At 44.3% G+C, this 25,411-nt stretch overlaps 1 protein-coding gene across 1 annotated transcript in view; it reads left to right on the top strand.

The window, feature by feature from the left end:
* Window positions 1-25,411, top strand: part of LOC147895838 (sister chromatid cohesion protein PDS5 homolog A-like) — a 130,480-nt gene that overhangs the window by 69,317 nt on the left and 35,752 nt on the right. Inside the window, exons 17-19 of the mRNA XM_087382347.1 lie at window positions 6,859-6,992; window positions 24,876-24,993; window positions 25,116-25,250. Of these exons, the coding sequence (XP_087238473.1) occupies window positions 6,859-6,992; window positions 24,876-24,993; window positions 25,116-25,250 (387 nt within the window). The remainder of the gene's footprint in view (window positions 1-6,858; window positions 6,993-24,875; window positions 24,994-25,115; window positions 25,251-25,411) is intronic.

A 25,411-nucleotide genomic window follows, 5' to 3' on the forward strand; every position in this document is an offset into this window, starting at 1 on the left:
CTGGAATCTGAGATAGAATAGAGCAAGAGAATCACGGGCAGGAAAGGGAAGCTGAGCAGGCCATACAGCAAGGGAAAGGGGCCGCACAATAGTGAATAAGCGTCCGTACAACAGCCTTTGGAATCCGTGCAGCAGCAGCAGCATTAATGACGTCCGTACAGCCAGCAAATAAACTTCCGTACAGCCAGCAAAATCACTCGTACAAGCAGGAAAATCATCCGTACAGTCTGCCTTGGATCCCGTACAACAGCACGTGAAAGGTATGTACAATCAGCCTAGAAAAGCGTGCATCTGTCCGTACAGCCAGCAATTAAGACCTCAAGAGTTGTGCAGCAGCCTGTACACTTGCAGCCAGCCTCGATCTACGTGCAAAGCAGTCATAAAAGCACGTACAGCTAATCTTGGGAAGCGTGCCTCTAGCAAAAGACAACCATACAAATGCACAAAGGGCCCATCAGCAGCCTGTACAGCAGTACGGCTGCTTCAAATCACCAACAGCAAGTCCGCACAGCAGCGAAAACAGTCAGTACTACAATTATGAGCATTGGAATACATGCCAACTGACCTGTACAGTAGAAGTAATGGCTTGTACAGGGGCCTTCAATGAAGTGCATGCAGTCCGTACAGCCGTACATGGGCCTTCAATGAAGCGTGTGCAGTCCGTACAACCGTATGGGGCCCTTCAATAAAGCGCATGCAGTCCGTACAACCGTACGGACTGCCTCGAAATGCATGAAACTCCAATAAATGTGAGCGGGGAAGCTTTGGAAAGCGGGCCAAGCCTTTTGACCTTCAAAAATGTAGGAAGACCATCCCGTAACGTTGAGGAGAGGAGTAAGGAAAGGAGAGGTGGTAGGTAGTGCATGAGGGAATGCCACGTGGCCCCCTCATTAAAGCTCGAACCCTTGCAAACCAATGGAATATTGGTTTGCCCCTCACATTAAAATCCTAACCCCTTCTAACCAATGAAACATTGGTTTCCTTGGGCCTAACTTTAAGATCCCTCTAAACCTTGCCTTGCCCCTAGCAAGTAACTTTTCTTTACTGAATGCAGCATCAAACTGCCTGATGAATTGCAATGCTTTGTCTGTATGACCATATTGTCCATTATAGGTTATAAACTTGACAGATTTACCTCCCTCTTTGAATTCGTTGGTCTCTCTGGAAAATGCTGAGCTCTTGGATCCCTTCTGAGATTTTCCATCTCCTGCATATGAGTGCGTACCATCTGCTCAAATTCTTGATGATTTTGCTGCACACTTCTCTGTCTTGGATGTGCATCCCTATCTTGTGAATCCCACTGGATAGGTGATTGAGCCATTTTCTTACAACTCGTCTGAGATCTACAAGTTTCTCACACACACTGTGTATGCAACTGATGCACGCAACCTTTGCTTTTCAAAGAGAGAAATTAACTCAACAAGAGGTGTCTTGCATTCACAATCTATGCCAGTACCGGGCTGTCAAATCAAGGCATATACCCACAAAGTTGTCAAGGCATCATCAACTATATTGCCCCTTTTCTGGCTGCTGCAAAAAGCACTGAGTATGCATCTGGTTCCCTTTTTCTGAGCACAAAGGCATGCATCCCTTTGCTTGTGCAAATCTCTGATTTCTGCTTTTTCTGACAGTAAATACTCTCTCAGATAGGTGAAAACTGCTAGCAGAAACAGTCTCTGCAACTGTCTTTTTTTTTGTTGACAGTAACTAGATGGATAACTACTGGTTACTCTAACCAGACTAACTGGCTCTGGTCTGGTTGGCTCTCAACTGGACCTCAACCATCTGTAGTCTAGTTAACCAGCTATGTTTTGGTTAACTAAAACTAAGGTTAGTTGGTCAGACCTGGTTTGACTAACCAGTCTAGTTTGGTAGACCAACTAATTGAACCTCCAACCAGGGTTAACTAACCAGAGTTAACTTAACCATTGGTTTGCCATATCAGCTTGCCACGTGTCTTGCCACATCATCCACTGAGCTGGTTGCCACGTCATCTCACTCGTGTGGTCGCCACGTCACCTGCCACGTGTCAAATTACACACGTGCCACGTCAGCACTCGCCAAGACCTCTGCCACGTGTCATGTGCCACGTCAACAGGAGCCTAAGGTTTCAAACCTTCTGGCTGGTCAACATCGCGCATCGCTAGAGCATTCTACGTGCAGCGCAGGGAATCTACGACGGAGGAAAAAAAAAGAAATTCCTTTGCCATACATCCCCGTGAAGGTGTCGCCAGTAACAATGCTAACCTGTATCCCCGCTGGCTCTTCGCTCGAGGTGTCTAGCAATCGTCTGCTCAGGGCATCTCTCTGAAGAATGGCGTAAACCCACGCTTGTAATTAAGCGATAGACCTCGCTTTAGTTTATTGTGTCAACATATGCAAACGAGTGTATCGATTAAGACAACCTCTCAGGAAACGTTATGCAACGGCGTCAAATTCGTCACCAAATACCCAGCTTCAGAACCTTGCCAGCGCTCGCACTCTGGATATTGCTTCTGGTCACCGTACGTTTAGCCTTGGTTCATGCCTGTGTATAGCCTATCTTAGCATACGATCCAGAACTAGACACTCTGCACTATCTCTGTCCATTAGCCATTATTGCCTTCTCTGGATCGTCATAGCCTAGGGAGGCCATGAGCCTTGGCTGTGATACCAATGAAACCATCTACTCCGATGAAATCCTCCTCGTAAAAGACAGCATAAACACTCTCATTTCTCTCCCCCTCTCCCTCTCTCAACAGGTACACTAGGGCCCATGACAATCGTCGGGCTGGACCTCCCCAAGGTATTTTATTACTTGAGAGAAAACTGAATATACAGTTCAGCGTAGAGCTGCTCATACATAAATCCAAACGTGAATAAATATTACATGAGCTCTCAGGCTCCCCTTCTTGGCAACAAGCCACTTGTCAATTTCTACATTACTTTCCTAATTACATGCCACTAAGGGCAACTCTGGAGTCTACGAAGCACTTGGTCACGCGAACCGCCTCCTAGACTCTTGTTAGGCTCCCGTAGCGCTTAGGAAAAATAACTCTTCCTAGTACCTGCAACAATTAATTAAAGCGCACCACCATGGCACCCATTAATTGTTAGCGCTTTGCATGCAAATAATACACTGTGGACTAATTCTAGTCACGGTGGGCGTTTCCATTGAACACATGTGCACACATAACAAATATAAAAATATATGTTTATTCTCTGGTTGACCGAAATCAACGCTCTTGATCATAATTAAGGGGCTTTGACCAAGGGTCGAGGCGCCTTAATTATAGTCAAGTCTCTCCAACCGAAGTTGGCACATCTTGGTTAACCGTAGTTAACCCTCTTGGCGCACGCCAAGTCTTGTTGACCGAAGTCAACACTCTCTGATTGTAGTCAGCTCTGTAGTTCTCTGGCTAACCGCAGTTAACCCTCTTGGTAATAAACCAAGTCTCCTCGATCGAAGTCAGGTTGACTTGACCAGAGTCAAGTATCTTTGACCGTAGTCAATTCTTTGACCATTAAAAGAACTCTTTGACCATAATTAACACAAATGGAAAACTCTAGCTTGGCCAATGAAGCATACCCTCTGCTCAAGCGTGCCTGCATTGCGGGTCTCATAGTGAAGCTGGGCTCGGAAAAGATAACCCTAAGATAAGTGTATGATGAAACTTTCTCAACAGGTGACGCCTCAAATGTGAACTGCTCCTGACGCATGATGGCTTGAGATGTATTAAAGATCATGACCTCGGTTTGATCCAGGTTGACCTTCAAATCATGAGGCTCATAAAAGGACTGTACAGTGTCTAGGTGTCTCTGGAGCCCCTCTGCTGAGGAAGACAAGAGAGCCGCGTCATCTGCGTAGAGCAATATCTGGATCAACGTGCCCCCAAGAGAGCAACCTACATCCCCCCTGTGTCTGCATCATTGTCTCAAGCTCGTCAATGTAGAGGCCAAACAAGGTAGGTGATAAAGGACACCCTCGTTTGGCCCCGATGGCGCTTATGATCTGGTCTGTCCACCCGGATCATGCCCGAACTCGGCCTGAAACTCTCTCGTAAAGTGCCATGACAGCCCAAATGATCTCTTGGGCATAACCCAAGTCTAGTAGGCGTTGTATGAGGCGAGCTCTTGGAACCGTGTAAAGTGCCTTGCGGAAATCCACAAAGCAACAATAAACCCTCTGCTTCCGTGCCCTCGCCTCCTCGATGGTACATCTGAGCATGAGAATGTGGATCATGGTTCCATGATCAGATAGAATCCGGCCTGTCCTATTGCTCTAAGTCCTCGACACTCTGTAAATCTACTAACCTCGGACTCAAGTACTGATGCATAAATGTTGGACATGACATGTCTAATCATAATGGTCTTGTAGTTCTCCGGGCTCATGGGTTCCCTTGCCTTGTGGATGGGTGAGATAGTGTTAATGGTCCAAGTGTGTGGAAACCCCAAACAAACAGCGTCATTAGAAAGCTTTGCTAAGATCGGAGCTAGGAGGTTAATCCCATATGCAATGAACTCAGCGCATAACCCCTCATGATCCTTTGCTCGGCCATTATGAAGTTTCATTATGGCATCCTTTACCCTTCCTCTAGTGAAGAGGGTGCAGGATGTGGGGCGAGACATGTGTGAGAGATTAGGGACTATCTGATTTGGGATGTCATAAAGTGTGCGTGCATAATCAAACCAAATCTGAGTGTCAGTGAGTGGCAGAGGGGACCGTCCTTCTAGAAATCTCTGCCAGATGTCCTTAGAGAGTGAGACCAAAGGGTTTGAGAGTAACATAATCCTCAATGAGCTGAGGGGTGAAAGTACTAAGCGGAGATCATCAGCCATGATCAATACAAAAAAGAAACCCATAGTCATGATCACAATGGCACCTATACATAGGTGAATTCTCCAAGCTCAAGAGGGTGGGAGCTAGCGGGGTGTCAAGGCTTAACCCTGGGAAGGGCTCCATGCTGATCATTCTTGATCTGAAATGAACATGTTTAGTAAGGATGCCAATTGCAGCAAAAAGAGGATAGAAACATGAAAAGCCCCAAATTTGTCTACAAATGTGCAATGAGACTGCAATATTTTTGTTTGCAAACTGAACTAAAAAAGTGCAGCAAAGGCACACGGTATTGCAGATTAAGCCAGCCATCCAAAAATACAACTGTCCGTACAGTTGTATGGACATAAGCACAAATGTACGGAGGATGTGTACGATGCTGAATGGATGAATTTCACAGGCTATATGGATGATTTCGGCAGGCTGTACAGACAACTTCTGTGGGTTGTAGAGTTCTTGCAAATGGATAATGAAGAAAGTACAAGAGTGGCCATTATGTGGCCCCAAAGTCAAGTGGTTGACTAGGACTAAATGTCCTAACTAGCCTACAAGGCCATACCAGGGCTAAGGGCTAACATCCAAGATCTTCATTGATGCTATATAAAAAATACTACCTTGGGAATCTGGTTTTAGATGATAAGTATAATTTGAGAATCATTGTTTAAATTCCCTACATGGGTTCAGGGCATAGTCTAACTTGGGGTTATAAATAGCGTAAGGGTGGGACAACGCTAGCATGGATGAGGTTCAGATTTAGATCCAAGAGAGGGTGATGCTAATCCAAGTAAAGTGAGCTATTTTGGGAAAAGCTAGGCTTTATGGGAAAAGTAGGGGCCTATGAGGAAAGTAAAAGCTTCTTTATGCATGAAGCCTAAAGTTAGGGATAGTTGCTAAAGATAGCCAAGCTAGGCTTGTCAATACAAGCTAGGGGCTTGGTATCCAGGGGGGATTCAGGAGGCAGATGTCTCATGCGGATGTGGACTTGTTGGCCTTAGAGTAGTAGCTACAGGAAGGGTCATGTGGTATGGGACACTTGATCTGATCTTGAGGTTGGCAAGTTCTCACATTGGTCTAGACTTCCGGCTCGGGTGTGGCTCGAGGCATTGATCCTATTGCCGGGAGGTGTCCTGCTAGATCAACCCTCATGAGTTTCTACTCTGGGTCTAGGCTAATAAAGATTCTAGCTCAAGGGTGACCCTACCAAGTTTAGAATTGACTTAAACTGGTTTTCAGTGTTTCCTCCTCCCGTGGTATTTGAGTAAAGTCTGCTCAAGTTGTGCATGAGTTTGACAATTTCAGTGTTTCCTCCTCCCGTGGTATTTGAGTAAACTCTGCTCAAGTTGTGCACGAGTTTGACAAAAAACTCTCAAGTTATTTTCCCCTGTTTTAGTTGAGTGATGGAGCTTGCGCACATGCAACATTGGAGGGAGCTATTAGCCACCTTAAAACGGCCTGCCCGTATTTTTCTTGTATGTTCTTCAATTTAAATTTATTTGCTTCTTACTTTTCATTGCTTCTTGAGCAATCACAGTTTATGGCATTTAATATTCTTTAGTGGTCCTCTTGGGTGCTGATTTATAGAATGTTGCTTTGTGTAAATTTTCAATGTTTGTTTTTTTGTAAAGATTAAGAAGCGTGAAGCAGAATTTCAGTACTTTTAAATATCCAGTTGGCTCAGTAACTAAAAATGCCAAATGTTTAATCTGAGTTAATTGTGGCAATGTGTTCTGATGGAATTCTAGGTGTGGAGGAATTGTTTCAGTTAATGGTTTTTATAGAGGCCACTCTTAGTACAGAAGAAGGCCATTAGCAATGCATGTGCCTAATTTTAGAAGGCTACACTCATCGTAGAGTGCAATGCATCCCACCATGATTGCATTAAACACCAAGTCTATGTTTATAAGCCCTATAAACAGCTGCAGGCTCTTGGCTCTATGTGGACGCCCTTTGTTTTATCTATTGTTCCTTTGAAAAAAACTGAATTTTTTTTGAATGATTTATCATAGGTTTAGTTTGTGATTAAAACTGAACTGTTTGTACAGATGTTTGGTTTAAAAACTCTGGTAAAGAGTTTCCTGCCACACAAGGATCATCCTAGGAAACGCTTGAGGGGACTCCTTGGATTACTGCTCAAATTTCTTCCAAACGGTGATATTGCAGAAAGTTCAGGATCCAGGTGAGGAACTTTTGTAATGCTTGAACTCTTGCCCTTATTCGTGCTTCCTCTTATATTTCCTAAAGTGACAAAGTTCCTCTTGCAATTAGAACGAATCATGATCCTTCTCAGTAATATCGTGGTAGCACCAATAAAGATAAAGCCATGACATTGTTGCGACATTTGACAATCACACAAACAAACTTTCATTGGTGCGACATTTGACTCTCACTTAGGATGGTACAAAATTTCCTTCAAATATGATTGTTGCCTATTTGCTTGCATGTGAGAGCTGAGCTAGGCAATTACACCTTGCATGGCGAATTCGAAGCACATGTACCTCCACCATGGTTTTGTCATTGCTGGAACATGTACAAATGAACCATATGTTTGATTTCATCCCATGGCAATGACTTTTATAAAAACCATATAACATGTCTGAGCAAGCACACATTTAAAACACCCTATATTAATTTTTTTTCATTTTCATATTTTTTTCCGCCTCTTTCATACGTACACATGATGTAATTTGAATTTAAAAGTGCCGTCCATACATGTACATGCCACAATTATATTAGGTAAGTATGTTTTTAAGCCTTTTAAGTCGGTAAATGACCGGTAAGTCCCCAAAATTAAAGAATCTTCTTCCATTAACGGACCTACTATGTTACATGTTGTATAGAGTGATTGCTTTTGGGATTTCATGGTAGCATACCAATGAACGTACGTTGATAGGTACAACATGTCCAAAATGAAACTAGGCGGGGAACTCTCGATGTAACTATGAGTAAATAAGAACGGGCAGCGTTGCAATCCTTTAAGCGTGCTCTCTCTCCTCGCTCTCTTTCTCTCTCTTTGCATAGCACTAGGGCCCATAACCAACATTCTGGACGCCCCTGTAAGGTCTTTATTCAAAACAGAAAATCCAGATTACAAGCAGCTTGAGAGCTGAGAGCTTCCAACGTAGAATTCAGATTACAAAGGGAGACCAAGAGCCAAACGTCAATTCATAACTAATCTCTAGTTTACATGCCAAAGTGGTTGGCAGCTGTGGAGGTTTCTAAATTGAGGGTCACATGCTGATGTAGACTCCCCTTGTAGGCAGCCTTAGCTTCCCTTAGAAATAGGGCATTTTACCCCTCTTGGTACTTGCAACAAATTAATGAAGTCCACCACCATGGCACCCATTAACTGTTAGCGCTTGCATGCAAAACAAAACTCTACACTACTCCTAGTCATTGTGGGAATCCCCACTAAACACATGTGCACACATATCATACATTAATCTCTGGTTGACCAAGGTCAACCCCTTGATCATAATTAGTCGCTTTGACCCACCGTCAAGGCATCTTAATTATGGCCAAGTCTCTCGAACTGAGGCTGAAATGTCTTGGTTGACTGAAGTCCACCATCTTGGCCTAAGCCAAGTCTCCCTGACCGAGATCACGTCTTCTTGACCGAGGTCAAGTGTCTTTGATCGAAGTCAAGACTTTGACCAAAAAACTCTTTGACCATAGTCAAAATAAATAACAAACTCTTTAACGATGATCAAATAAAACTTTGCTTGTAATATGTATAGCTCGGTGACATACCCTCGGCTTCTAATCAGTTGACCTGAACTAAAAAGCTTCTTTGTAAATATCCAAATCTTGTGGATAGTTAGACAACAGGTCTTCATCCATCCACTTGGCATTCAATGCCGAATAAGTTTTGAATTTTACAAGGTACCTGTAAAATTCCTTGTCTTGAGGACCTTTGCGTACAATAAAGTACACGATCTGCTCTGGTTGAAGGACCTCCTCTAGCTCACCCACTTCTGGTGGATCTTCCATTAAAAAGGTTCTGTAGGCTTCGGCCCTTGATATTTCTTTAGAAGACTCACATGAAAGCCATTGTTAATCTTCCAATGCTTTGGCAACTCCAGTCTGTATGCTACCTCGTTTGATTTTTGGTCAACCACGTTGCATTTCAAAAGATCTAACACTGTTGAATTTGCTACTTCACTTCGACCATCTGTCTAGGGATGGAAAGAAGAATAAAAATTTAGATTTGTTCCCATATTATCAAATAAGGCCCTCCAGAATAGGCTTAATCATTCTGGGGTGTCGGTCACTGACAATGGACTTGGCATACCATGGTGCTTAAAGATATGTGCCATAAAAACCTTGGCCATACGATCTGCTTTTATGGTTTTGCGTACTGGAATGAAATGGCTTGTTTGTTGAATCTATCTGTTGGAGATATCATAGTCAAAGAGTGTGTTGGGGTGTAGTACTAGGTGATCTAGTACTAGTCTGTGTGTGTGAGTCATGTGTGAGTGCCGCGTGTCATCATGGGACTTATCCCATATGCAATAGGTGCTAGAGTTTGTGTGAGTAGCCTATATAAAGGCTTGTACTTCACTTGTCATGATACACTTTATGAATGAATGAGAGCCTTTGTCATGTCTTCATTTGAGCATCATTTCCTCACACCCTAACCTTCTCTCTCTCTCTCTCTCTCTCTCTCTCTCCCTCCACCATGTTTCTAACATGGTATCAGAGCCACCTTCCATACCTGCCATGCCATCATCCTAGTCCTAACCCTAATCCGAAACCCTAATTCTGCCACCTTCCATACCTGCCATGCCATCATCCTAGTCCTAACCCTAATCCGAAACCCTAATTCTGCTTCAGCCCTTTCGCTTGCAGCCGCCTCAGATTCAGCCATTTTTCGCCTCCTTTCAGCTGCTTTCTACCCTTTTAGGGTTTTTGCTCAGCTGCCTTCATTGCTCCCTCCATTTCGCCTCTGTTTTGTATATATCTGTGCCCATTTCTGCCCGTCTAGCCTCTCCACAGCCTGCTGGCTAGCTCGTGTGCAAAAAGTGCCTGCGTACAAGCTGATTCGGAGTTGTTTCATCCTCGTTTTTAGGGTTTGTAGGCTGCTACAGCCGAAGCCGACCATCTGTAGGCATTGGTTGCATATTTTCGCGGTCTTTTGAGCTGTTTTGGAGCTGCTCTTGCATTTTCGCACCATTTAGAGATTGCTGCTGCAGAACCGCCTCTTCCAGACGCATTTTCGGGGCTGTTTCTAGCTTTCAGCTCTTGCAGAACAGCCGTTTTTGGAAGTAGTGACCTGCTGCAACATTTTGGAACCCTCTAGAGAGTTGCTTGATCATTTTGGAGCTGATCTACTGAAGCGCTTCTCACATTTCGAGATATGTTGCTGCATTTGGCACTCCTCCAGCTACCTTCTTGAGGAATTTGGATCTGCTTCAGCTTCTATTCGCTCATTCTTACACTTCAGACTGTTGGACACATTTATTCAAGCATTTCTCAAGCTGTTGGTTCATTTCAGAGCCCTAGGCAAGCTCCTTTATTGGCTGGTTATCTATTTCAGCTTGCTGCCTTTGCTACCTCAATTTGACACTATGGAGCCTTGTCATAGTGGTGAAGATTCATTAGCACCCCTTGCATCTAGGGATAAGCAGCATGACAAAGAATTGGCGTATCTTGGTGTGAGGTTGGTCAACAAATTGCTTCATCCTCTTGACCTCTTGACAAAGAATATTTGTGCTACATCTACTGGACGTGAGGAGTAGGCTCTATCTGCTATGTTACATGATCTATCCCTCTCTGAGGTGGTAGATGATGCTTAGTTCTATGTGTGTTTGTGTTGAGTCAAATAAAGGTTCTCAGCCTTGAGGAGTTCCTCTAAATTGAATGTATTTGGAGTCAATAAGAGGTACTCTGCCCTGGGTTGTCCCCCAAAAAATGATTGTATTGTGTTTCACTTTGGTTGATGGTATTGTCCACCCAGTTCAGAGTAAGGGGGGGATGACGAGTGATGGTTTGCCCTTGCCGGTCGCAAGCTGATTGAGAAGTCACTATCACACGGGAGGTGTTGGATAGTTGGACTTGCTCTTTGCAGTATTGCGATGGAGGGGGATCGATCTACTCTTTGCGTGTTGGGTCTCACACTCTTTGCTCTGCAGGGGGGTGTTGATATAGTCAAAGAGTGTGTTGGTATGTTAAGTCTTGGTGTGTAGTACTAGGTGATCTAGTACTAGTCTATGTGTGTGAATCATGTGTGAGTGCCACGTGTCATCATGGGACTTATTCCATATGTACTAGGCTTGTACTTCACTTGTCATGATACACTTGATGAATGAATGAGAGCCTTTGTCATGTCTTCATTTGAGCATCATTTCCTCATACCCTAACCTTCTCTCTCTCTCTCTCTCTCTCTCTCTCTCTCTCTCTCTCTCTGTCTCTCCATCCACCATGTTTCTAACACTATCAACGATAGTCCATATCTTGTCATTCCTTGACTTTGATCGTGGAAAATAAAAAATGAAGTCCATTGCTATACTTTTCCATGGTGCCCGAATCTCATGAAAAGGCATTAGTAGGCATGGTGCCTTTGGTCTATTGTATTTGACCTTTTGACAAGTAAGGCATTCTGTAATAAACTAGTGTATATCTCCCTCCCCCCCCCCCCCCCCCCCCCCCCCCCCCAAAAAAAAAAAGAAAAGAAAATTACTTCATTAAGTATGAAAGAAAACCGTGAGAGCAAGCTCAAATGCGGGAGTACATCATGCAATGCATGAGGAAAAAAACAGCTCAAAATGAGCTAATAGAGATCCAAGGCGGAGGCTGAAAATGCCATCTCAACCCTAAAGGAGACTCAGAGAAGAATCACGCCTTTCTCCTTCAAAAATGCCTCAAACTCATGAGACATATACTCTCCCTCTCGATCTGTGTGAAGTGTCTGCACCTTGAGTCCTGACTCATTCTCAATCATAGCCACAAAGTGTTTGAAATGCATAAACACTTCGGATCTTGCCTTGAGACCATAGACCCAAGTGTAGTTGGTGAAGTCATCTATGAATGTAACAAAATAGAGGTAACCCCCAAAAGCAGGTGTCCTCATGGGACCGCAGACATCACTGTGAATAAGCTGTAATTTCCTTGTAGCTTTCACTGCACCGTCCTTGAAGGGAAGTCTATGCATCTTGCCAAGGATGCAACCTTGACATGCATGAGGAGGAGGCGACTCCAAAGGAGGCAATGAATCAACCATATCATGCCTCTAAAGTGTCATTAACCTGCCATAGCTCATGTGCCCATACCTGGCATGCCATAACTCCGCATTCTGCATCGCAGCGGTGGGAGTGCCAACTGATAATGCAAGATCGGATCTTTTTTCATATAGATCAAGCTGAAAAAGACCCCGATACAAAGTGCCAGACAACATCAAAGCATAGTCATTCTCTTTGTCTGTGACTGTGCACTTGTCATCATAAAAAAAAACCTGAAATCCTCCTCTATTGAGAGAGGACACTGAAACCAAATTCTTCTTTATCCATGGCACATAGAGAGCGTCTGAAATTCTGAAATCTGTGCCATCAGTAGATGTGAGAATAATGTCTCCCACTCCACACACTGAATAAGAAGAATTATTCGCACAGGAGGATGCAGAGATACAGACAGACTCTTCTCGGAAGTGATGTGCTTTGAAGCACCACTGTCAAAATACCAAGTATGAAGTGTCTCATCGACACTAAGAGAGCATGCATCCTTTAAAGGATCACAACTGCAAGTAAAGAAAGCATATGGGTCATCATCATTAGTGGCTGTAGCATCTGAACTACCCACTGAAAAATTTGAAGTGCAAGTTAGAAAGGCATAGTGCTCTTCCACAAAGTTGGCTGCAACATCTCCCCCATCATGAGAATGTGGAGCTGATCCCTCTAACACAGCCATACGGGAATCCCTTTTCTTCTCTTTGGCTATGCGCTTCTTGCATTCTCCAATATAATGTCCTGGCTTCTTGCAATAATGACAGGTGTCCTCCTTTTTCTGCTTTTTTGTATTACCCTTAGAGGGCTGTCTTGAATCAACTTTATGCTGATTTGTGACTTGCTTGTTTATTATTGCTTAGTCACCTACTTTCTTTCTTCTTTATTTCTTGTTTTCTTTCTCTTTTGTTTATTTGATGTATTTTAGTAAGCACTGGGTTTGCCCAAGAGACTCCGTGGGTCTTTAGAAACTCAATATAGCTGCTTATGTATGGGCACTGATGACGACATAAGTGTTGCTTTGCTTGCTAAGTATGTCTTCCTTTTGTTTTTCATAAAAGTTTTTGTTTACCTCTTTTTTTCTTCTCTTTCATTTTCTCTTTTATTTTCTGTGTAGATTTTTGATCTTTAGAACAACAAAAAATTCTAAATTTGTATGATTGGACTTATTCTAGTCTTACAAAGGTATATTTATGCTGATTCGTGGGCTGATTGGCATGTGGCTTTTGCTGCCCTTTACCCTTGGGCTTGAACTTGGAGAGCATGGTATGCTCGCCAGCCTGTGTTGCCATATTTCTGCGAGTCTGTTCCTCCTGCAACAGAAGTCCTACCAACTCGTGAAAAGAGAGAGGATTGCTGCCCCCCCCCCCCAATGACAAATTTAGCGAGGTGTGGTAACGGAGATTGGACTCAGGAAGAGAGTTCACAGTGGTGGTGATCATCTCTGAATCCGGAATGACTTCATCAATATTCAGCAATTGTTCTCTCAAGTCCTGAAGTTTTGTGAGGTGAGAATTCATGGAATCTCCCGCATCCATATGCGTATGGGAAAGTTGTCGTTACAGAAAGGAAACTCTGGCATCATTTCATGCTGCAAACATACTCTCTAGTATCTCCCAAGCTGCCATAGATGTCTTGCATGACCAAATATGAGGTAGAATGAACCTCTTGACGGAAAGAGAAATTATTGAAAGAGCATGTGCATCTCTAGAGTCCCATCTTTTCTGCTCTGCTGTGGGAGCTCCTGGAGTACTTGTGCTGCTTTTGTACTTCCACCCCTGCCTCCAGCTGTAGGAGTGACAGATGTAGCCGTTGTATCTAGTCTTGCTTCATCTCCATTGACGTAATCCCAAAGATGCCTGCTGTCACGGGGATGTGAAGTTATGAACCGTGACTAACTTTGACTTAGGGGGCTAGCCTAGGGAAAGAGACACTTCCCAGAAGTCCCTAGGTGCACACACTAGGCCTACTTGCTAGGGGCAAGGCAAGGTTTAGAGAGGTCTTAAAGTTAGGCCCAAGAAAACCAATGTTTCATTGGTTAGAAGGGGTTAGGATTTTAATGTGAGGGGCAAGCCAATGTTCCATTGGTTTGCAAGGGTTAGAGCTTTAATGAGGGGGCCACGTGGCATTCCCTCATGCACTACCTATCACCTCTCATTTCCTTACTTCTCTCCTCAACGTTACGAGATGTCCTTCCTGCGTTTTAGAAGGAAAAAGGTTTGGCACGTTTTCAAAAGCTCCCCCGCTCGCATTTCTTGGAGTTTCACGCATTTCCAGCCCGTATGACTGTACGGACTGCATGCGCTTCATTAAGGGCCCCATACGGACTGTATGGGGCATAAGTGCAGATGTACGGATCATTTTGGCACGTATTTTTTAGGTTAATTGCAGTACGGGGCTGTTTTTCTTGCTTTACTGATGATTCAACGCAGGCTGCACGACTGTTTTCGAGTTGCACGAATCCCAAGGCCATAATTGCACGTTGTACGTAGCACTTGCTACTACTGTACAACCTTTGGCTATTGTTGTATCTCAAGTTTATGGATCAAAATCCAAACATTTCTATTGGGCAGAGGAGCTTTGAGCATTGTAAGCGCTGGTACGTCAGGAAACTCAAAGACATGAATGTTTGTTATTGCAAAACACACATAAACTTTGACCTAGACCGACAAGCTATGAATGACTTGAGATCTGGTCATGTTGGAGCATTTCTCCATGGGGATCAATGCCCATGCCTCCTTAATGAATGCGCAGTCTGTAGGCCACCTGGATCCTCATCATGTATTGCAAGGAAGGGTAGGTTTTGTAGCCTAAGGTCTCTGTGGGAGCCAGTGGTTTGCCCGAAGGGAGACCGTGAGTGGCACAGGATTGAATGCATTTGTGGCACATGCAAGCATTGTAGTTTGAAGCTGAAGAAGAAGACATTCAATGTGTGTCCAAATGAAACGAGGGAGGATAACCATGTTGCTCTAAAATGGAGGAGATTTGAAAATGTCAAGCACCCAGCCAAGGGAGCTTGTAGGTCACATGGTTCAATCCATCCCAAAATATGTGCTTCACAATTTCACGGCCAGCTGGCAAGATAAGCAGTTCAGGACGTGCCTTTCCAATTTTCCCTGTGACACTATTGTATTTGTCATAGATTTTGCAGAAAATTATTCTTTTTAAGAACAAGATGAGATACAAAGTGCTCACTGGTACAACAAGTAGATAACAATTCTTGTGCATATCACGTAAAGTCATTTGCTTGATTCTTCCACGCGTGATGCCAATCTGCTTGGCTGACTCATAGGAGTCCACGCTAGTGCAACGCACGTACCATTTCTACATTTCAGATGATAGGAAACATGACACCCTATTTATGCAGCATGCTTTTCTACTGCATTGGGAATGGCTGAAAAAGGAAAATCACGATGCAAAAAATATAGAACAACATTAGATGGTGTTGCCTCTCAATTTAAATCCACACGTGGATTCTACTTCATCTCAAGGTTCAAATCCTTGACTGGTCTAGACATGATGTGGAATTTCTTTGAGTTTAGCCATGGCAAGGGTGAACACCAATTAGCATGCCCTCAAGAAAAACTCAATGATGCCCATGATGCTGTAACATGGCTTACAGCTGATCTCTCCACAAGCACGTATTCAACATACGGCAAACAAAGCCTTAAGAATATTATAGTACACAGAGTGTTCCATGAAGTGAAAGTGGATGAAGTGCAAAGGAGAAGCCGGCACAATTGCGAGAAAATTAGAGTTCGTGGTCTGCATAGCATATGGGGCTTTTCAAACAACCAACTGATTAAAAGGAGAAAACTTTCTTGTTTTTGCAGTGCATGCATCATAGGGGATCATGACAATTGTGAAGACATGGGAGTGAGAATGACCCGTTTGTGACGGGCTCAACACCCACTCCGCTAGGTCTCAAGGTGGGGATCTCAGGAATCAAATTTAGGTTTTCTTAACAAATATCCGTTCTTTTCAAGGAATTTTCACATTGGATCTCTAGCATTTATGGCTCTTTTATTGGACCGTTTCTTGAAGCATTCTACCCTTCACAATGTGTTGTCTTTGGTGTTTGTTGGACATGTCTATCCCTCTATCATGAAAATGATTAACTATGGTCTCGATTAGCCTTCTTTGACTTAACCTACCTTGCCTTTCAATATGTGTCCCTTAATCTAATTCTCCATGTTTTGCTAATATATAGCTATTGCTAGCCGGAACAATCACATTCATCTCTATTTGTTGTCTTGCACGTTAGCAAGCCATTATAGGCTAGCCGAGCCTACATAGACTCCTTAACCTTTTCAACCCAATCACACCTCTCTCTCTCTCTCTCTCTCTCTCTCTCTCCCCCTCCCTCCTTCCCCCCCCTGTCCCTCTCCCTCCCTCCATCCCTTTCTCCACGGACGGATTTTCAGATTGTACGGGCTGTTGTGCGGTTGATCGTACGATTCCTTGCACACATCCCAAGGTAGGTTGTTGGCTGATCGCTTTCCTCTCTTGCCCGTGATCCTCTTGCTGTTTCTCTCTCTCTGATTCCAGCTCGTAATCCCCCTCTTCCTTCCCCTCTCCTAGCTGCCTGTTACTCCTGCTAGCCTCAACGCTGGATGTGTTGCTTCTGGAGGTGTTTCGGAGCTGGATTGAAGTCAGTTGAAGCTGGTTTGAGTTCTCTTGTCGCTATCCTTTCCATGTGATTGCATTTGGAGATTTTTGGGAAGTGTCTGGATGCCTGGTCATTAACAGTTGGTTACAGTCTTCGTGGAATGCTTGGATACGTTTACAGTTGGTCATGGACAAATGGTGCATGCCTTAGCTTTGCCTTGGCACTTGGGTACTAGTGTGTGCACTAGGATGGAATGCAAGCTATAGCCAAGGTTTTGGCTTGGACAGTGGAATTGCCCATGGGGCAGAGCACAAGGGAGAGCGCTTGTTGTATGTACCAATTTCATTCCTAAAGAAATAAATAAATACTGGAAGGGGCGCCAAGTGTTTGGGGCCAGTGTGGTGTCTTGTACTTGATTTCATTGAGCAGGGGCACTCTAGCCTCCATCCAGTTATTTCTCCAGTTGTTTCTAAGTGGTATTGTTTAAGTTAAGTGGTTGGAAATGATGCAATGAGGTTGTGAATAATGAATATGCAATGCAAGTTATGGTCTACTACCCTTCAGGAAACTGAAGGCCGGTTTCACCTGCCAACCAAGATATTGCGAACCATGAAACTCCACAAGGAGTAGTTGGTGCCATCCAACTTATCCTCCTGTGTGAGTACTCCGAACACCTCATTGGGGTTGTTCTGAGCCATTTTCACCAAATAATCTCAAAAGTACAGCAAACAGACCAAGTAAAATCCCTTCCTGGATCTTCCTGAGTCCTCTCTCGGTTTCCACACCTCGCTGAATTTGTCATTGAGGGGGGGCAGCAATCCTCTCTCTTTTCACGAGTTGGTAGGACTTCTGTTGCAAAGGGAGCAGACACGAAGAAATATGGCAACACGGGCTGGCGAGCATGCCATGCTTTCGAAGTTCAAGCCCAAGGGGAAAGGGCAGCAAAAGCAACATGCCAATCAGGCCGCACATCAGCATAAAGATGATTCATGATAGCCCTCTTATAAGGCTAAGGGTGATGCAGATAAGCCTAGAAAGAAGGGCATTTGTCACTACTGCAAGAAGCTAGGTCATTATATTGGTGAATGCAAGAAGCGCATAGCTAAAGAAAAGAGAAGGGATTCAAGTATGGTTGTGTTAGATGCATCAGCTCCTCATTCACATGTTGGGGGAGATGTTACAACCAACTTTGTGGAAGAGCACTATGCCTTTCTGTCTTCCACAAAGGCTTTGAGGACAATCACTCTCTATGAGACATGGCATGGGAGAAAGCCTTAAGTGGATCACTTCAGAGTTTTTGGTTGTGTTGCATATGCCCATGTGCCTGTGGAGTTTCGACACAAGTTGTCAGATAAGGCACTTAAATGCAGTTTTGTTGGGTATAGTGCACAAAGCAAAGGCTATCGTCTCTACAATCCTACTTCTTGCAAGATTTTTGTGAGTAGAGATGTTATATTTTCAGAGAATTCAGCACATACACATGCTGAATTTAATATTCCAGCTTCTTCAGATGATGTTTTTGAGGGGATGCTTCCTATAGCATCGTTTCCCAGCTGAGGTTCATGCTGAAAATCAGAATTTACAGCAACCTTCTCCTGATCCACATGCCCAGATTCAGGCACAGGTTGATGTATCTCGATAGGGTGTGGATGAAGTTGTGAGGCAAGAGATTCAAGAAATATGCACAGCCGAAACAGTCCCGAATTGGTTGCTACAAACTCTCAGGGAGAGTATGCTTGAGGCCCCATTGCCTGGCAGGACTCATAGTGCAGTAAGGCACGTAGGGGGGGCTCTTTCAGTTGAGACAGCTTATGCATGTACTCTTCTTGATGAAGAAGAATCTGACTCATTTGAAGAAGCAAGGAATAATGTGCATTGGATGCATGCCATGCACTATGAATTGCAGTTCAGTGAGAAAAATTAGACTTGGGATGTTGTGGATTTGCCACGAGGTAAGCATGCCATTGGTACCAAGTGGGTTTTGTAGGTGAAAAGGAAGCTAGATGGGTCCATTGACAGGTACAACGCAAGGACATAGATTATGAGGAGACTTTTGCTCCTACATCCCGGATGACCACCATACCATCAGTTATTGCCATGGCTGCAAATTTTGTTTGGAATGTCCATCAGTTGAACATAAAAACAGCTTTTCTTAATGGGGACTTGCAAGAAAAGGTTTATGTCAAACAACCTCATGGATTTTAACTTTTTGGCAATGCACTTCAGGCTTGCAAGCTTAACAAAGCTTTATATGGCTGAAACAAGCCCCACGTGCATAGTATGGCAAGATTGATGCATTCTTGGTAAGTAAGGGGTTACATAATTGTCCCACGGAAAGCACCCTCTACAGCAAGAAGGATGGGGGGAATATTTTGGTCATCATTCTTTATGTAGATGACATGCTACTCACAGGGTCAAATGAGGAAATAATTGCAGATTTTAAAGTTGAGTAGAAAGCTGGATTTGACATGTCACGAGGACGTGAAAAGTCATGTAAAGTATCTTCGTAACTCAACCAACGCTTAACTCGGGGTGAACCATGGTTAAGTGTTGTAATGGTTTGGCCGTGAGGGACTGGCTAGAGGAAGTGCACACTTCCTAGAAGTTCCTAAGGACAAAGTCTAGGTGCACTACTAGGTCCTAGGGGCAAGGCAAAGGCTTTAAAAGAGGGGTCTAAAAAATGGGCCCAAGGACAACCAACGTTGTCCTTGGTATGGGGGTTAGGACTTTAATGAAGGGGCAAATGGCAAGGAGGAGGTGCCATTTGTCAAGGATGTGTATGCATGCCCTTCCCCCACCTTCCATCTCTCTCCCCTCACTCTCCCAGAGGTGTTGGACGTTTTCAGTTGTTCTTGTGCAGTTTTTGAGCTGTTTGAGCTGTTTCAAGCCTGTTTTCAGCCGTTGTAACAGTGTTTTGACTGTTCCAAGGCTAGTACGCACTTCTAGGAAGTGCCAGAACTCATTTTTTGGACTTTTAGAAAATTTTCGTACGGACTGTACGGACGTCCGTATGACTGTACGGAATCCGTACAGACATGTTCAGCTGCCTCCAGCAGGTGCCTGGAGTTGTCTTTTGCTGTGCTGGACCTTTGTGCACATGTTTTTGGCTGCGTGGTGGCTTCTGGAGCTGTTTTGGACCAGTGCAAGCTGCTGGAGGAACTTTCCTTGTTGCTTTTGGCACCTTCTCTTAGGAGAACTCAGGCACAGATCTCGAGGCAATCATTTCAGGGCAGATCTGTGAACCATCTTTCCTCTACAGCTCTTTCTTGTTCACCCTCCGCTCTCTACCTTCATTTCTCTCTTCTCCTGATTGCTGGAAGACATGTGCATCCTGCGGGAAGCTTGGATAGAGGATAGGTGCAAGGAAGGAGCTCGCCCCTCTGCCACAGTCAGCAGGAGTTGGTTTGAGGTTCGGTTTTTCCTTGTTCTTTCTTGCTTTGCAGCTTTTTGCAGTGCATGTGTGTTGTGTGCAATCCTTTCAGGACTCCAACAGGTTCTAGGAAGCACCCAAAGGCAAGGGTGATCCTGTGGAAGGCCTAAGGACGGTGTGGATGCATGTGATAGCCTTGAGGCTTCCTTGAGCTCAGTTTGCCAGTGGTTTGGATGCCTGAATGCCTCTAAGTTGTGTCAGATCAGAAGTGAATGCATGAGTATGTCTTGCCAGTGGGAATTTTAGTGGTGCACTGGGATTAGATGCCTTGAAGACAAGTAGAGGATTTGCAGAGAGGAACAGTGCAAGGTTGAACCCTTGTTGTAAAGCATTTCCATTCAGAAGCATTAAATAAATACCGTAAGGGACGCCAAGGCATTTGGGGCCAGTGGGTGCACTGTGTATTATTTTCACTGAGCAGGGGCATTCTAGCCTCACCTTTGTTGTTGTTGAAGCTTGTTTCTAAGTTGTGCTAAGTGATTTAAGTGACTAAAGCTTGCATTGTGGCTATTTATGAAGTTTATGACCGAGTAGAAGAAGATCACTGCCCTTTTGTTTATCGAAGGCCGGTTTCAGTGGTTCCGTGGCCGGGACTATCACCATCTTCCTACAGAGGTGGGCCCTCGTAGTGTTGGGTGAAGGACACCTTCAGTGCAATTGTTGCTATAGCCATCAATCTCAGCAAGCATGATTATTAGACTTTGCCCTTAGGAACTTCTAGGAAGTGTGCACTTCCTCTAGCCAGTCCCTCACGGCCAAACCATTACAACACTTAACCATGGTTCACCGCGGGTTAAGCATTGGTTGAGTTACAAAGATACTTTACATCACTTTTCACGTCCTCGTGACATGACATGACAGATTTGGGCATGTTAAATGTTTATTTGGGGATCCAGTTTATACAAGACAAGCGTGGCATCATTACGTCTCAATCCAAGTATGTGCAGAAGCTCTTAGATAGGTTCAACATGCATGATTGTAAGCCTATAGCCACTCCCATGGAGCCGGGGCTGAAACTTACTATATATGATGCAGGTGAATCAGTGGATGTCACACTTTACAGCTAGGTTGTTGGATGTCTCATCTACTTGTGTAATACACGGCCCGATATTTAGTATGCAGTATCTCAAGTGAGCAGATATATGCACAGCCCAAAAACAACACATTGGCAGGCTGTAAAACGCATCTTCCGTTATTTACAAGGCACAAAGTCTTATGGCTTGATGTTTCCCAGGGGGGGTGACTTGCAGATGCATGCTTACAGTGATTCAGATTGGGCTGGAGACTATGTGAAACCAGCCTCAACAACGTAAAGGGTGGTAGGATCCACTTAATTAGATCATACACAGTAGATAGACAACCAAATATGCACCACATCACAAATCATAGGGGAGCTAGAGCTCTCCTACTCAGAAACAAAGACACGGATTGGCCCCAAACGTTGGCTCCCCTTTTATAGTATTTAATTAACATTCATTTAAAGCCAAGCGGTTGATTACAAAGGTCTTCGGGAAGCTGCTCCACAGGCAAACCAATGCCCTTAGACTTCCCGTCCAACCCACCTTGTAATTCCCTGCTCAACTTCAAATGGTGAACGACATCTAATCACTAGACACTCCTGTATCCTCAGCCAACCAAAGCATGCAATAGAGACCCCAATAAGCATCCACTGTCTGAACCACTCCTGCAATTGCACATCCAAGTGCCCAACCAGCCAAACACGGCTGAACAACTGCAAGACAAAGCCCTCAACAGTTGAACTATGGTGCAATCAAACAACCAAACACTTCCCAGCAGTTTGCCTCAATCTATAGCCTCCTTGGCCACTGCCCAACAGCATAAATCAACCCTTCTTTGCGAGGAAAGGAACCCAGACGCAATAACTAGCTAGCAACCAATCTGGGAAAGGCAAAAGCAGGCAAAGACAAGCCTTCTTCTACTTGGAATGCACAGAAGAAAGGTCACCTTGGCTAGAAAACCCAAGATCCTACGGAGATATGCTGAATCTCCTCTGGCACAGCCCCAAACACGGCTTAGAAGTGAACACCCACGCCTGGAAACTTGCCAAAGTCAGCTGGCACAGCTCGGAGCCACCAGAATCAAATCGCAATCTTCCTGGACAGCCCAGAAACTGAATCTCAATTTCCTTGCACAGCCTCGATAGCCCAGAAATAGAATCACAATTTCCCTGCACAGCCTGGACAGCCCAGAAATAGAATCACAATTTCCCTGCACAGCTTGGACAACCTGGAAACTCTGGAAAACATATCCTGTAGGAGCCTGGAAATACCTGAAAATAGTACCAAAACAAGACGCAGTCACCTGGCACAGCCCAGAGGACCTGGAAACTGTATTGCAATTTGTAGCAGGCACCCCTGGCAGAAATCGCAATCTGCAACAGGCCCTGGATCTGGTGCGTTTTCTCTTGACAAGCTCTGGATGTGCTGGTACAGGCCCTCAGTAGTGATGATTTCCTTTGGCAGGCTGCGGAAGCTCCTGGTAATATGCGATTTTGCTCTAGCAGCTCACAACTGATGATCTGGCTCCTTCTTGCAACTAATTTGGCTAACTAAAGTCAAAATAAGAGCTGTGGGCATCTTTTGTAGTCCTGTGCTAAAAATAGCAATTTTTAATTGCACCACTCTTTTGGCCCCCCTGTTGCACACTTTGCCTTAGGAATTAATTGCCTGGTAACTGGGCGCACATTCACTATTTTCATGGGCCCACTTAGGAATTTTAATTCCCCAAGTCCCGCCTCATGGACGAACCCTCGCGCTCTAGAGGCTCAAGGCAGCCGCGCGCAAATTACGGGAGTCGCAAACCAAAATTTCCATAATTTCACGTCCTCGTAACACTGATATACCAGGAAGTCAGCTAGTGGTAATTGTTTCTTTTTGGGCAAAGCTTGCATTTCTTGGCTGAGCAAGAAGCAATGTACAATGGCTACTTCCTCTTGTGAAGCTGAGTACAGGGCAGCTTTCACAGCGAGAATGTGTTTGGCTGCGACATTTGTTCGCTGATCTTCGTCTCTTATTGGAGGGTTCTTCTCCAATTCTCATTGATAGTCAGAGTGCTATAGCAGTGGCAAGGAATGCTGTATTTCATGCTCGCACGAAGCACATTGAGGTTCATTATCATTATGTTAGAGAGAAGTTGCATGCAGAGATCAATATGATCTATGTGTCAACACATGACAATGTTGCAGACATCTTCACCAAAGCACTTCCACGTGAGAAGTTTGAGGCATTTTGCAGTGCCCTAAACTTATCTCCTTTTGGTGATTGATCACTACCTTGTACACCACATTGGCACTGCAGTGGCCAATGTAATGTAATAAGTGGGTCAGAGGCATTTTTCCTTCTTAGAGGCTTTTTCCCCTAACCACAGTTTAATCCCTAACTACGGTTAGTGATTAGATTGGGTTTTGTCACTTAGACAAAACCCCTCATCTCTCTTTTGTACTACACTTCATTCAGTGCACTATTGAGTGACCTACGTTCAGCTCACTCTCTTGCTCACTCTTGCTCTCCTTCTTTCTCACACAAGAAATATGCCTCAATACTTGACATGAGGGTCAGCTGCTATGTAGAGATGCATGTAGTTCGAGGCAGGTTTCTGACGTGATTATGGGACTATGGACCACATACTTACACTCAGGAGTGTCATAAAGGAGGCCAGGCACGGAGGCAGAGGGTTTATTGTTGTTTTGTGGATTTTCACAGAGCTTTTGATACAGCACCACGAGCACGTCTCATTAGGTGGTTGCAAGAGCTGGCCAGGAGATAGTCTGGGCTGTTATGGAATCATACGAGAGGGTTTTCGGCAAAGTTCGGACGGGGTGGATGGACGGAGGAGATCATGAGCACCATTGGGGTCAAACAAGGCTGTCCACTTTTGCCAACCTTTTTGGCCTTTATATAGATGAGCTTGAGTCTTTTATGACGACCCTAGGGGGAGCTGGCTGCTCTCTTGCCGGTTCCTTGCCCCAGATTCTACTATATGCTGATGATGTGGTGCTCTTATCTTCGTCCGCTAAAGCGCTCCAAAGACACCTAGATGCACTACTGGCTTTTTGTGAGTCTCATGACATGAGGGTCAACTTGGGTAAAACCAAGGTTATGATCTTCAGCACCTCCTGAGCAGCTGTACACAGAGAGCAATTTATTTTTGATGGGGCACCAGTTGAGATTTTGTCATCATACACGTACTTGGGGTTCTATTTTTTGGCCTTATCTTCACGATGAGACCAGCGATGCAGGCCCGGCTGACCAGAGGATACGCCTCCCTTGTCCGACTGGACGGACAGTGCTTTCACTCACATTTCCAAGATCCACGGATCAAGGTTCTCCTTTTCGACTCCTTGGTTCAATCTTCAGGCTTGTATGGCTATTTGGTACAGATTGGAGTGGAGTGAAGAGGTTACAGGTTCTCTTGTTATCCAATATGCCATCTGTTCCCCATCAGATCATTCAGGCTGAGTTCAGGGCATCTCGATTGCAGTTAGATGCGGCATTCCAGACTATCACACAACAATACCACGTGCGAGATTATGTCTCTGGTACTGCAGGACGACGCGGACTACCTTGGTTGGCACTATCGTCTTCTATGGCATTAGCAGCTCATGGCGATCAAAGATGCTTATTTTAAGCTGCGGATGATGGCATCCTGTGGCTTTGAACGTGATCTCTTTTCGTAGAAATAGATATCTTTATAATCGTTATGTGTCTCCCATTTTAGAACAATAACTATTTACTTCCCAGCAATTTCCTTTGGTTTGTGTTTATTAATCTGACTTTGTGAATGCAGCGATATTGACAAAGCTCACTTGCGTCTTGCATCTGCAAAAGGAATTCTACGTTTGGCACGACGATGGGATGCACAAATCTCACCTCCAATCTTTCATTTGTGTCTTTTAACAGCACAGGTATATTTTTGCTTTTGAAAAGCCAGTCATTCTGTCTTTATTTATTTTGTTTCAGTCCATTTTAACTGTGTGAGACTGATGATAAGTGATTCAATTGGTATAATCTGTTTCTTTGCTTGCAGGATCCATGCATGCATGTGAGGCAGCAGTTTTTGAAAAAAGTACATCAATACCTGAAAGACCGTACACTGAGTCACAAATATGCTTGTGCTTACGCTTTGTTTGCTTCAGACTCATCAAAGGAAGTCCTAGCAGATGTAAGAAGCATTTTTGAGGCAACCTTTCTTTTGTTTGGAGAGTTCGCAAGAGAGAAGGCCTGATAGAGCTTGTCATACTCATGAATTTTGAAAAAACGAGAGAGATGGAGAATATTTTGTGCCATGATTTGCTCAATTGACTGGGGAGGGATTCTTGGTTT

The sequence above is a fragment of the Dipteris shenzhenensis genome, chromosome 12, assembly GCF_047967505.1.
Source record: "Dipteris shenzhenensis isolate YYH24624 ecotype China chromosome 12, Dip_SZ_1.0, whole genome shotgun sequence".
Lineage (NCBI taxonomy): Eukaryota > Viridiplantae > Streptophyta > Polypodiopsida > Gleicheniales > Dipteridaceae > Dipteris > Dipteris shenzhenensis.